The sequence below is a fragment of the Crinia signifera genome, chromosome 6, assembly GCF_055691185.1.
Source record: "Crinia signifera chromosome 6, ASM5569118v1, whole genome shotgun sequence".
Classification (NCBI taxonomy): Eukaryota; Metazoa; Chordata; class Amphibia; order Anura; family Myobatrachidae; genus Crinia; species Crinia signifera.
The window spans coordinates 172,986,322-173,001,382 of NC_139222.1; the positions used below are offsets into that span (position 1 = coordinate 172,986,322).

At 44.6% G+C, this 15,061-nt stretch overlaps 1 protein-coding gene across 1 annotated transcript in view; it reads left to right on the top strand.

The window, feature by feature from the left end:
- Positions 1 to 15,061, top strand: part of LOC146008647 (myosin heavy chain, skeletal muscle-like) — a 162,804-nt gene that overhangs the window by 27,306 nt on the left and 120,437 nt on the right. The window contains exon 3 of the mRNA XM_083148149.1: positions 11,365 to 11,451. Coding sequence (XP_083004275.1) covers positions 11,365 to 11,451 — 87 coding nt within the window. The remainder of the gene's footprint in view (positions 1 to 11,364; positions 11,452 to 15,061) is intronic.

Consider the following 15,061-nt stretch of genomic DNA (forward strand, 5'->3'; position numbering starts at 1 on the left):
TCTGCAAATACTTATAATTGTTTTAAACATACTGTACCATGTGTATTAGAGGCAATCTCCAAACTATTGTTTCTCTTTTTAATTAAAAGTTGATACCAAGATAGACCTTACAGTAGAAGTCTTCCCTTTTCTTTTTTTTTAAAAACAATTTTATTAAGCAATCATGGTAGTTTAACACATTAGACAGTACAACTGTCTTACTCAAGTAACATTATAGCGCATTCCACAGATCGCTCATTTTACATTTTTTCTTGTCATGTAAAATAAAACAAAACCAATAAACAATAAAAGAAAAACAAAACAAGTAATACAACGGAAAAAACATAGAGTTGAATACCCCAACTTGACATATATTCTTCATACATAATAAATGAAATCTCTCTTTCCCCTACACATTTCTGCTACTCCCTCCCTCCCTCCCTCCGTCCCTCCCTGCAGGAAGCTTTCTAGGATACTTCATGATATTGTCCGAATTAAGTACCACGTAGTGCCTTCGAACATTTTGAAGATATGCGTTCTTGTGGTTTGATCTAATGATTCAATATATATACCCCATTTCTTATGAAAACGTTTAACTCCATTTTCAATATCTGGCAACGTTGCAAGTCCATCAAAATAAAGCAGTTTTGTTCAATTCCGCCTTAACGGAGGACAAAAAAGGTGCCGAGGGTGACATCCAAGAACGTAACACCACCTTCTTGGCCACTGTAACCATCATCGTCAAAAAGGGAGTCAGCATCCTCTTTCTGCCCTCTAGATTCCAATTAGAGAAATTATCCATCAACATAGCCATTGGATTCTTTACGAAATACAATCCACATATACTATTAATACATACCGTGACCTTGTCCCAAAATTTCCTTATCTTTCCACAATCCCACATGCTATGAAAAAACATTTATGGTTGGTGATGTATGTTCCTCATTAGCTTAAGTAGTGGGTGGAGTAAGCGCTGCCTTACTTGTGTTGAATGTACGTGAAACAATGTATAAGAAATAAGGTAGAATAAGCAAATTAAATGTTAAAGGCTAATTTATTAAAGATATAACTAAAAGAGCCGGTGTGGACAAATGTTCCTCAGGTTTGGGGTCTGGGGATGGTGCTGGTGACTTATGGGAGGGTACCTTTTAAGGTATTAAATGGTGTTCTGGGTTACACCTCAAAAGGGTCCCCACTTGGTGGGAATGTTCCTAAACAAGTTTTACCAGGGAAGATTCCCAAATGGGTTTAAGAGTGTCTGTACTACACCTCTTTAAGCTCCCATAGGTCCTGAGCCCAGTGATTTGTAGAGGAAGAGTCTTGGTGGAGGGAGGGGCTCTCCTTCTGCGTTTCCTAAAATACAATTTAGCCCAAGAAATCCGTGGCTTCTTGTCTGCCCATAAAATTTTAAAAAGCTGTCGTCACTATTAGAGGCTGCACTAGCGGCGCTTGCCCAGCGCAGCCGGGTCCTGCAGCGCTTGTCCTGGCAACAGTTGCTAGACGCTCACCACGTCTCTCCCTGCCAGCAGCACCTCTTCCCCAGTGGTTGCCTAGGTGATGGGGAAGCCAGGTAGCAGCAGGAAATTAGCCAGTACACCTGTGGCAGCATGCAGCTGCTCTCTGTTACTAATCAGGGGTGGACACACAGGAAGCAGCCTTTATAAGAGATTCATTTGGGCTGCTCCAACACCGGTTAAAGAAGTGTTTGGAGACTGCTCTGATCTTGCTGTTATATCCGGTCCTGCTGGTTAACCTCTTGATACCTGAATCCCGGGAAGCTAACTCTGGCTACCTTCAGGCTGCTCATTCCCTTCTCCCCTGCAAGCAAGTACCATCTGTTTATTGGCAGGGAGTTTAGCAGACATTCATAGTTAGCTGTGTGAAGTCAGCTTCTCAGTTTGGGCCTGTGCTCAGGCCGTGGCTTTAGGCCACACAGTTCAGTGTATGTATATACCTTAGTTATTACTGTTTGTCCGTGTCTCTATAGTCTGCGTTTGCATTTATTCTTGTTATCAGTCATTGCACCTTCCTTGTCTAGGTCTTGCTCACTTTGTAATTGTTCAGTACTCTGTCTCAGTTAGCCTGAGTTTATGTATCCTAGTCCTCGCTTCTTGTACCCCTTCTTGTCTCTAAATCCTATTGTTTAGTTAGTTTCTGTAGGCAGTGTAGTTCCATGCTCCCTACCGGTAGCTGCCCAGGGCCCTTGGGGTTAAGTCTACATTGCCACTTGCTGACGTAAGACCAGGCGGCATACAAGTACCGGTAGACGTTTACAGTCTTATGGGAAAAGGGCTGTTATTGGCAAGAAGGCTCGCTTGTGTGCTCTGTGGACTTGGACCTGGGTGTCCTTGGTGGCTACCCTGAAGACGTCCAGAGGCCCCTTGGCTGAATACCTGAAGTCCAGTATCCATAGTGGTCCTACCCTTTCATCTGTTCCATCACTCTCCAGGTGTTCCCCAGGAAAACCCTGCTAGGGTTCACCAACACTCCCTGGTGAGTGTAACAGTCACCCTCTTGGCATGAAGTTTAGATAATCTAATAGGAATCATCTGCATGCAATACGAAAGCTTCTGGAATATAATAGACTGCAGGACCACTGCAATCCCCATCAGGGACAGCGGAAGAGATCACCATGCTTCAAGCCATTCCACAATCCCTGCAATAATGGAGTCAAAATTACATTTATACTGTATAACTAAGATAATCTGCGAGGTGTATTTATCCCTAAGTACTTGATGTGATGGATATTCATTTTAAATTGTGAAAGAGAAGGCACTGGAGCAACATGTGCTGAGGCCTGAGGCACCATGAGAGCCTCTGACTTATGGAGGTTGATTTTATACCCTGCAAAGGAGCCAAATTCCCTTAATAGATTTAAGAATATTGGAATGGATGTGGGCCGATCCGAGGCAAACAGCAGAATATCATCTGCAAATAAACATATCTTTAGGGCAGTGGGCCCAAAGGTTATTCCCTGAAATAATGGATGAGAGCATATGGCTATCGCCAGCGGCTCCAATGCCAATGCAAAAAGCAGAGGTGACAATGGACACCCCTGTCTGGTCCCTTTCTGTATACTAAAATATGATGATATGTAACCATTACAAGCCACTTGGGTCTGTGGATCATGATAAAGAACACCGAGCAGCTCCACGAACTCCCTGGGAAATCCAAAAAGGAGTAGGGATTCAAATAGGTGGTCCCAGGTGACCAAGTCAAACGCTTTTTTAGCATAGACCCTGGAACCACCCATCAGCTCCAGATGCTGGATTACTGCCAGTACCTTCCTCAAGTTAACCACAGACGGCCAAATAAAAATCCCGTCTGATTGATTGAGACCACCGTGGGTAAGATAAATTTAAGACTTTCCAACAGTATTTTGGTCAATTGCTTGTAGTCACTATTCAATAGTGAAATTGGGCAATACGACCCCGGATCCTCCACATTCCGTCCAGGTTTTGGCAATACCTTAACTATGGCAGAATTAAAGTACAGGGGCAAGGGAGTGCTCTGCAATATGACATTAAATGCTTCAGCTATGGGGCTGCTAATTTTTTCTACCAATATCTTATAAAATTCTTCCGTAAACCCATCCGGCCCAGGTGCCTCCAGGGGCTTAATTTTTTTTTACCATCTGTGAAACCTCCTCACTCGAGATAGGCCTCATCAAACTGGTTTTAGCTGAGTCAGAGATCTGTGGAACCGTGATAGTCCCCCAAAACTTTGTCTTCAGGTTCACATCAATTGGTTCCTGTGAATATAGTTTATCATAAAACTGCCTAAAGATATCCATCTGTTGATTTCAAAGAGGCCACCACCATGAGGGCCGCGATCCCCTTATCATGTTAGATAATAGCCTACCATTCTTGTTCCCATGTCTATAGAACTGGAATGATGTATTGGAAATATATTTAGTGATCTGAAACTCCATAACGGAGTCAAAATGTGACTTGGCATCCAAGTATGTGTTCTTAGTGATCTCATTGGGGCTCTGCTTATACTCCGCATAGGAAGTTGATAAAGTGTCCTGTGCAGTCAATATATTTTTGGAACATTCCTTTTTATATTTACGGACAAACGCAATCACTTCACCCTTTAAAACTGCCTTAGCAGTCTGCCAGTAAAGTAGGGGATCTGTGGCATGGGTCTGGTTGGCATCGGAATAATCCACCCACTTCGCCTCTAGAGCCTGTCTAAATTTTGTCGAGGTAGATAAATATGATGGGAACAGTACAAGTCTTTCCAGTTGAAGTTCCAGAGGATCGTGACAGATTTCTGAAAAGTTTTACTAAAATAATGTGCAAAATGGTTTTCAGACAGCTTTCATATTATTTTACTCTCACATATTTGTGGACTTTGGAGCAGTTTTTGTGAAAAATGCTCTAAACCCTTTAATTCATATTTTTATAGAGAGTCCTGTGATAATAATACCATCCGGAGATTGCATTATTATAATGATATGGCTCATTGTGAATTTGCCCCCTTACCCGGGCTTAATAGTTAGGGTGGGGGCGGAGAGGATAGGGGAGGAGGCGGTGGCTGGCGGTGGTGCCCCCTTCCCCGGGCTTAATAGGTGGGGGTCGGGAGGGTGCAGCAATTTTTTACTCCCATCATCGCAGTGGCAACAAGCGGCCAGCGGTGGGCACCGCAATGGGGATTTCTTTCAATTTATGTATTTACAGTTTCTTATATAGAAGAGAAAATTATGTTGCACTTTACAATTGTAGACAGTAATAGAACAAACTGGGTAAAAACAGACAGCCATTACGGTAGGAGGGCACTGCACGCTTACAATCTATAATTTATTCCATGCTTGTTAGCTATCACCCATCCCGATGTGATAGGTACAATTCTTAAGATGACTGCCAGATTGCTGTGCCAATGTAACTTGCTGTAACTAACTTACTTAACCATTACTTTATGTACATTGTGCTACAGCACCAGACAGGCAGCCTAAAGCCAAAGCCTTCTTCCCACACCACAAGTATTAGATCCTACATGCCAGTTGTTTAACCTTTATTACATCCACATGGGTAGTATGACTGGCGAGTACCTGAGTGCCCATAACTCTGTGAATAACAGCATTACAATGGGAGTACTTGTGTATTAGCATAGGGCACCTGTACCTTTATTCAGGTCCTGCTTAATGGTGGGAGGTAGGCATCATCTATAGCAGAGCCAGCCTTAGGCATAGGCAAACTAGCCAAATGCCTAGGGCATTTGGAATGCATTCTAAGCCTAGGACCAGCTCAGCATGACATGGTTTTCCAGGGCACGTGACAGTCAGACAGCACCAGTGGCTCTGTTTTCACTGCCTAGAATGATCACAACTCTCAGCAAACAGCAATAACGGCATTGGCAGGCAGCAACAAAAATACTATTGGTCCTGGTGGAGGGTTGCTGTACATGCTCAAATGAGTGGGAGTGCACGGGATACCAAAATGAGAATTACTTTTGGTGATGGGTGTTGCTGGGTGATGAGTGCTGTGCTGGAGAGAGAGATGCTGGGTCAGAAGCGGAACTAGTGGCATTGCTAGGAGGCACCAGGCAAAATATTGCCTAGGGTATCAAAATGGTTAGAGCCAGTTATGTTGCAGATAATAAGTAAAAGGTAGTATAGACAAACCTCAGCGATTACTCACCGCCAGCACAAAGGAATAGCATTAGGTTATGTCTAGAATATACAGTATATCTCCCTGTGGTAGTCACAATAATGCACAGAACGTTTTTAAGATAAATCCCCTTTAAAAGGCAGACAACATTTGTACCATTGTTGTAGTACACCTTTGAGACTGTTTTGATGGATGGATTGACCAAAATATTACAAAGTAAACACCACATGAAAGCAATATTTAATGGACTGTCAGCTTAATAGCAATCAGCACTTCAGCAAACATTACACATGAAAGGCACGGTTAATTGCATTTTGATAATATCATTTAGTAATACAGTCTGGCTGGTGGTTCAGTGCCAACCGCATGCTGGTCTCACGCTTAACAAATTAAAACCACTGATCACTGAGTAATAGATTTCCAACATTCAATATCTGCTTCCTCAGCTGACAAACCCTGACATCCACTCGGATGCCGTAAATTGGAGTGTGACTGGGCCAAATAGATTACACATCTCACATAATATATGTCTGGGATACTTTAGTTTGGATGAGGAATAGGATTTCTGGTAAAGCCAGTCAGACAATGACTGTAAGAACACTTTAAGATTTAAATATATTTTCTAACAATGTCAGGGCACCCCTGCAAGTCCCCCAAGGCTCTCAAGAGTGCCACGGCACACAGTTTAAGAACCACTGCTATATGCTGTATTATCTTAAGTACTTCTCTATTCCTTGAAATTCACCTCCGTTGTCACTTTAAAATAAGAATTTCACTAAAACAGTACTTATCATTGTTTCATATTCCTGTAGTCCACGGGTGTCAAACTCAAGGCCCGCGGGCCGAATCCGGCCCGCCGGACCTCTTCAAGTGGCCCCCTGCCTCCGCCCACACCCCCCCCCTCGCCGCTGCCCATCCGCCCCCGCTGCCCGCCCCCCCGCGCCTCTCCGTCCTTGCACACAGAATGTTCAGTGTCTGACAGGAAGCACAGCTCTGCGACTTCCTGGTGACGTGCAGAGCTGCTCTTCCTGTCAGACGCTGAACATTCTGTGCGCAGGTAAAGGCAGCAGTAACTGTGGGGTGGGTGGGCAAGCACACATTAACCCCTTGGCAATGAGCTGGAACCCCTGGCAACGGACATTAACACCCCCTGGCAACGAGCAAGAACCCATGAAAACGGACATTAACCCCTGGGCAACGAGCTGAAACCCCTGGCAACGGACATTAACCCCTTGGCAACGAGCTGGAACCCCTGGTAATGGACATTAACCCCTTGGCAATTAGCAAGAACCCCTGGCAACAGACATTAACCCCCCCTTGGCAACGAGCAAGAACCCCTGAAAATGTACATTAACCCCTTGGCAACGAGCTGGAATCCCTGGCAACAGACATTAACCCCTGGCAGCCACCACCAGCAAAAAGAAAAATCGTGCAGGAGACAGTTTGAAGAGCAGCTCTCCCTCTCCCCGTCCTGGTTGGACACAGGTAGCTAGCCTACTACTCATCATGATACTTGTAGTAGTACACATTCGGAAAGGGGACGTGGTAACGCCCTTTTTGCCCATGGCCACTCCCATTTGTTCATGGCCACGCCCCCTTTCTGAATGTGTACCGGCCCTTTGCGGGTGACCAATCTGCTGATGCGGCCCCCGATGAATTTGAGTTTGACACCCCTGCTGTAGTCTGTCCAAAACTAGAATTTTGCTCTCAACCCAATAAGTAAATGTACAGTATATGTATCAGTATAATTATCTGTAAACATCTCTATGCACTGTATCTCTTGGTGCTTGCAAATGTATCCAATCACAGAGGTTGCAGTGTATGAGATTGTGTTGTATTGATGTTCCTTCTGGATTTAGGAAGGGTATTGTTCCTGTTCTTTAGCTTTTATGCAAAATCACATCTCAATTACTGGACAAGTTGTAGGATGAGATCCTTTGTGGATCTGGCCATACACCTAAAGATTGATTGTCAGATCTGACTGGGTGTAACAAAAATCTAGTAATATCTGAATGACAGTTTTTCAGTTTCCAGCATTTCCAAGCACATAGTCAACGGTCATTTGATCTCATCCGTAACCAGGCTCCAACCAGACAGATTGAACAATAAATCTGTAGGTGGAAGGCCAGCTTTAGGTGCCTATTCAAAGGGGTTGGATACAAAATTGGGAGAACCTCAGTGGAATTCTAACAGCCAAATTCCTTTAGTCCTAGTAAGCCTAAAGCTAAGCATCGCCCCACCTGACACCCTAACCTCCCCCACCCCAGAAGCCTAACACTAAACCTCCCCCTGGTGCCTACCCCAAACCCCTGCACTTAACCCTGATGAGTAGGGATTCTGGACGTCCAGCTCTGCTCCTTGGTCTTCTGGCTCCTGGGATCCCAATTGCTGGTATTTTGACCGCATCCTGTTCCAAAGTTATGTGTGCCAAATACAGGTAGCAATGTAATTAGACTTCTATGAGATCACTTCATGCCATCACCCAGTACCACAGAAGGAATGTACCACATTTATATATCACCTGAAGATCGTGGAATAGTTTTTGGTGACTGCTGACCACAATCACAAAGTTTCACAAAATAGTAAAAGCATAAAGAACTAACCAACAAGTTTCTAAACTACACTGTCACAACTTTGACACAGTCATATTTACTGTCCCTTCACTATGGCGAGATATGAGGACCTAGAGAAATATAAATAGGCATTTATTTTATAAAACACACACACATATCCTGTCATATAGTGTATATAACCTGTTCTCTTCTATTGACTGCCTGAGGTAAATATTATGCAGTGTATTTTTCTTAACCCTGAGCTGTCTTCATGTTGGTTAGGCCCTTGTTCTGCATAAAACTCCATTGGTTAAGTTTATTATTTAGTATGTAGTGAATTATGAGATATTTCATTTTACATACTACATTTTGCTCAAGTGTGCACAGTGAGTTGAGCATAAAGTTAAAATAAATATAACATGTCCTTATGCTCATATCATGGTATATTGTAATGAAAGAGTATAGAATGAATGTTGAATGTTGTATTTTTTTTTTCTATCCATCCAACGTCAAGTACATTTCTATAATCTCTAACTACAGAGGGAATCAATTACCTGCCAATGCAGTGTGTAAAATTATTAGAATAGGGTGGCTATGTGTCAAAAAATGTTCCATGTTAATCAATATAATTGTGTTCAGTTAAAGGAGAACTAATTTCTCTCCAGCATTTCCCAGCTTCCTCTTAATAGATATTGCCCATACTGCGAGAGAAAATAATATGGATTTACTGTCACATCTCAGCCGGTGACTAATTCCTCTCCACTAGTACAGTTCACATTCTCAATTTTTAATCTACACTAGGGTCTTAGAAAATTTGTTTCTCATTTCAAATCAATATTAACCTGTTCCAACATAGGCCCTTATTCTGGTTGGTGCGGCCAGAGCCGCACACGGTGCTCCGGCCGCACAAACCAATCCCCGCCCACGAGACGGATCGCCACGGCCGTCCGTACACGGACGGCTGGCGATCCGCATAAAAATGGTGGGGCGTACGCCTCCACCATGGTGGGAGCTGCCCCCTGCATTCGATGGTCGACGACCATCGAAGGCAGGGCCGCACGCTCCCCCCGCTCACGCAAGCTTATAGCACACGGACAATCGTCCGTGTGAAAGCTTGTATTTGGGCGGAGAGCTGACATCCGGCGATGTCAGCTTTCCGCCCCCATCAGTGGCGTCATAGCCTCATTACCATGCATACGCCCCGCGTTTGCATGGGAACGCCCATGAAACGCGGGGCGTATACATAGGGAAATGAGGGTATGAAGCCCCTCACGCCCCTATACGCCCCCTTTGCGGCGGACGAAATACGTCTGCGGCGAATGGGGCTGCACATGCGCAGATTGACCTCTGCGCATGTGCAGACTAAAAACATCGGCGGTACGGCCGCACGCGAGCCGTACCGTCCGAAGCAGAATAAGGGCCATAGTAATAATTTCTGCACTATAATACTTACTACTGTAATCTGCAATACGTAGTTTACATCACGTTCTGGAAATTATTTGAAACATATAGGGTGCAATTCAATACTCTGAGATGTGTGCTTGTGATGTGCTTCTGAACACATCACCTGTAATAACAGCAGGGCCGGATTAAGCCAATGGGGGGCCCAGTTAGACAGGGGGTCCCCTCCTACTTGATATTACTGGCCGCAAACTGCACAGGAGAATTTTACACTTTCAAAACACAGAGTAAAGGCAGTATAAACTTGGTCAATGGGTAACTGCAGGGGGGGGGGGGATTAATATAAATATATATATATATTTCTAAAAAGACACATAGAAGCGCTCCATAGTCTATATGTCTTTTTAGAAATCAATTATCCTGTGGATCCAGGAACCCCTTTTGGGGTGTTATACGAAGCAGCCGGTCTCATAATAGACTTCAGTGCAGAGAAAGCAATGAAAAAGATTTTTCTTCCTCTACCCTGGGACTTGTAGTTTCACAAGAAAAAGAACTGGTATTCAAAAACTTTGCGCAATAACAAATATTTTTTGCCATATATATATATATATATATATATATTGTCCCTCTGTACCTTACTCTGTAGGAGCCCTGACAGGCTCAGAGCTGCTTCTGATTAAAAACCCTCCCCTGACGAGACCGCTGCTGCTGCTGCTGTCCTCTATGGGCCTGAGAAGCATAGGATGAGCGCCACCAAGTAGAGCTCAGCACACGCCTCTCAGCCTCTGGCCTCTTGTGCAAAGTCTCATGGGACTTAGTCAACTCCCAGTAATGCACTGCACACTTCAGTGTGCCTTGGCTCATGATGCTCAGCACCATTAACAATTGTCACATTGGCAGGTAGGTCAAGCTGCAGCACTTCCCCACTCCCATGCACAAAAACTTTTTCTAAAAAAAAAAAATGTTTTGAAAAATACATACTAACCACAGGGGGCTCATAGATAGAGAGGGGCCTAGGCAGTGGAGTAACAATAGCTCCGCAGCCCCCGCGAGGGATCAGAGGCGCTAGGTAAGATTGGGTGCCGCGGGGTCTGCAGAGCTATTGCTGGGGGTTAATACGGGGGCCATAGCCACTGACGGATATTTTGCTGCTGGCCAAGCGCCCTCCCCCATCTCCTTCTCTTCCCCTCCCCTCCGAGTCCTCACCGCTGCCGCCTAGTCCACTGTGACTGCTGCATGCTGGGAAAAGCTGATCTTTCTCATTTCAGAATGTCACTTTTAAAATGGCCGCCCACTCTCAGCAGACGTTTATTAAGGATGCTAGAGGAGGCGACGACCTCCTCTTGCATCCTAAATAATGGTCTGCTTTAAGGTGATGGACATTTTGGAAGTGACATTCAGGTGGTGTGACGGGACCGCAGACAGAAGTTTCTGCTGGTTCTGGCGGGCAGCAATAGGCTGAGTGGCGCCGGCGGAGGTGTGGGAAGGGGGGGGGGGGGGCGTCCAAACTTTAGTTGTGGGGCGGCGCCCAATTTCAAGTTATGCCACTGGGCCCAGGATTACTGACCCCTGTGCCCTTGGGGCACAAGGGCAATGTTAGTGTTTGTGAGGGGTGTGTGTTCCATCTGTTTCTCAAGTACCTTGCAGTCATTGCTTCCTATTGCCCACCTACAGAATGATGATGAGATACAGTACTTTTCTTTATACACACAGCAATATACTTTGATGTTATTTATTATTATATCTATCAACAGGATATCTTTGAAAATAAAACGTACATGTTTAAATTATTATAATAAATAGACAATATTCCACTGCAGGTGGAAAAACAAAGGTCTGATCTTGCTCGGGAGCTCGATGACCTCCATGACCGGTTCGAAGAGATTGGTGGATCAGCTGCTTCTCAGGTATTAACTGTATTACTGCAAACAACTGCTTTCATTTTATATTCAATATCAAACTACTGTACTTCTGCAAGTAACTTGCCGAAGGCAATTTTATAGATCGCAGGGTTAGTAGTAGCCGTGCACCTCATTTTTGATGAGGTGCAGTATATGATCTTCACTGCATACTGACAACCGGTCTCCCGATGTATAAAACGCCTGACTGCATACCCCACTCTCTGCATTACCCATAGTGTACATGGCATCGGCTGCGTGCCTGTGCTCTGCACTGCATTACCCAAAGCAGTGGTGCAATCCGCGCTCCCCCCTTTCGCTGGGCCTGCCCGCTTCCGGCTCCCCGCTGTGTCCGGGAGACGTGCGCGGTGCTGCTATTTAAAATTCACATCTCCCCCTGGACCGTGCTAGCCAATAGGTGCTCGCGGTCCAGCATCCACCAGTTGATTGGCTGCTGGACCGCAAGCACCTATTGGCTAGCGATCCAGCGGGAGAGGTGAATTTTAAATAGCACCACGTCTCCTAGATGCAGCGGGGAGCCGGGAGCTGGCGCCTGCAGGGGAGACTGAATGAATGGGCAGACAAGAGTGCAGGGGAGCGGGTGAGATGGCGATGCTGGCACGGCTCCGGCACCCCGATAGCTTCCGGTGCCCGGAGCTTGTGCTCCACCGGCTACGCCCTCGCTACGCCTCTGCACAGAAGGCATTGCAGAACTTTTCAGACTAAGGGCCAGATTCTCTAAGCTTCAAAAGTGATAAAATGGAGAGTGATAAACAGCCAGCGAATCAGCTCCTACCTGCCATGCCACAGACTGTGTTTGAAAAATGTCAGACAGGAGCTGATTGGCTGGCTGTATATCACTCTCCATTTTATCACTTTTGAAGCTTAGAGAATCTGGCCCTAATTGTAAGGAAATGTTATGATTATATACAACTAATTATCAAACACTGTTATGAATTCATCCTTAACCAAAAATTAGATTGGTTGAGGATGGATACTGAAGTTTTAGTGAATTATTTTTTGCATGTATAATACTGTAATTATTGGAAAGAAAACCTCATTGTTTTTTTACTCACAACTCCCTGTAATTCAAGCAAAAAGATCCAATGTCAGCCTTTCTGCGTAACCAGTGGCAGAATGTGTGTGTGGTGACACCAGGTACAAAAATATAATTTAGGCCCCCCTCCTCCACCCAACCCAAGTTCACAGTGTGCAACATGGCAGTGGGTTATATGGAGAGGCTGGAAGAGGCAGAGTATTACAGGGAAAACCGAGGGTAACAGGAAGTGGGTGATATGGGGCAACAGTGTGCCCATAGTCCTCAGGGCCCCGATGCCCTGCACCAATGGTAGTTCCACCTCTTTGGGGTTTATTCTGTTTGGTACGGTGGGACCTTATACGGGCGGATCGGGCTTTTTTTTCATCTGCGCTTGCGTAGCTTTCGCAATGCGCATGTGCATCGACCTCACACCACTCACGGACGGGTCTCTCCGTGCGAAAAAACCTGTCCGCAAGAGTACGGTCATTGTGGGCGGCATGTGGGCGTATTTATGGGAGCGGCCGGAATAATGAGGAAAACTGGGTGTAAACATGGGAGTACACAGGGGTGTGCACACAAAATGCACGGTGCCACAACTGCCTCGATCGGCGAACGCACCGTGCATTTTGGCCCAAAAACAGGCGGATGCCAAAGAGATACCGTATGAGAGCGGACGCCTGGGTCTGCTAACTAACGCTGATTACTAGTCAAACACATACACCTGAATGTAATAAGCAATGCTGCAGGCTATTAAGTGAAAACCATTATTTCCCTACCTGCAAGCCACACACAGCCCTCAACCACATTGGAAGCATATCATTCTACACTTCTCTACATGTAAAGGTTGGTTTAATTTTAGGTAAGATTCATTCTAATACCTGGTTATATATGTCAAGGTAGTTATTTTATAACCATCTACACCCATTCAGAAAGTGTTTTTTTCTACTTTAAAAAGCAGGACACTCAATTGACATGTGTCAACTTTTTCACTGTAGCACAAACATACCAGTTTTTTATATGGAAAAAGACACATAAACCACGTCTAAGAGCAACAATTATGTTTTTGGATTAAATTTCTACTTGCAATGTGGCGCACGCTCAGATATACGGAAGGTGTCGGTGGAAAAACGGACGAGATCCGTCCGTGCACTTTGGCGTACGCTCTGATGTACGCCAGGTATCGGTTGCTAAGAGGGAGATCTGTCTGTACACGGTGGCGTACGCTCAAGTGTACGCCACTCCCCATTGTCGGTGTTTGTGACCATGTGTGTGCGGCTGTTCTGTGGGCGGACTTTCGCTCAACGCGAGCGTACGTAAAACGTACGGTGTGACGGGCCATACGTACGTTTCACCGACCTAACCAAAATAAGGCCCTTTGTGTAACCCTTGTCATAGTAGCACTGTCACATGAGGCTTCACTGCTAACTGTATCTGTCACTTAATTGAAAGGATAGGGGATTCCCCGCCATAATGGTCATTACTACACCATTTTTTCAATGTAGTTAAAAATGCATATCCTATAATTCTATCTAAGCCCCTTCACAATTTAAATACTTTCTAATGTCAATGGTTATAATCTTTAATAGCTGCTTGGCCCATTGAGTGCTGGGTGGCTTTCAGTATTTCCGTGACTATGCACAACTAGCCTCTGAATATAATTAAACTTGGTATATAACAAACTGTACAGGTCCCTGACATTTGGAAGCACTTCATCACATTCAAAAATGTAATTCCGAATATGAATATTTGGTAGCAGAATATTTTGTGAGCTTTATTTATTTATTTATTATAGCTATCTCACCGCTGCCCTCATCTGGTGAGTAATTGTATTGTTCAAGTTGGATTGAGTTTGGGTAACAGAGCCTGCTTTGTACTATTTGGACTGTCTACCTCTCTCCTACCCCCTTTCCATTCTGTGTTACAGGAGCTTATCTGCAGCTGTTATGTGCAGACCGTAAACTTGGTGCAGCCAGGATTTATTCTCTATTTAAAACATTGTTCAATTTTTAGAGCTTCTATTTAAAACACTTCTATTGCCCTATTCCAGTGGTTCTGGGCTGGCTGAGAGGTGCGCCATCTGTAGATTCAATTTTGTAGAGAGGGACAAGATTTGCTTATGTTTGTCCACATCAATTATGATTGGTAGCCACAAGCACTGGTTTTGCCTATTACTTTAACCATAAATAATTTGAGTTGAGTTGGACCACCAACCCAGGGCACCCCTGCAAGTTTCCTGAGGCAGTTTGAGAAAAACTTCCATATTCTGAATTTTTTTTTCCGAATTGATATTTAACTATTTTCTTCAGAGCAAATGTTAAACCCCAATTTTGAAACAAACATTGCCCTTATTCAGATCTGATCGCAATACAAATTTGTTTGGAAAATGGGCAAAACCATGTGTACTGCAGGTGGGGCAGATTTGTGTGAGTTATTTTTTTTCTGTGCAGGGTAAATACTGGCTGCATTATTTTTACACTGCAATTAAGATTTCAGTTTTAGCACACCCCACCCAAATTTAACTCTCTCTGCACATGTCGACACGCTCATTAGGTCGACATGGGGAATGTCCACAGTCGAAAG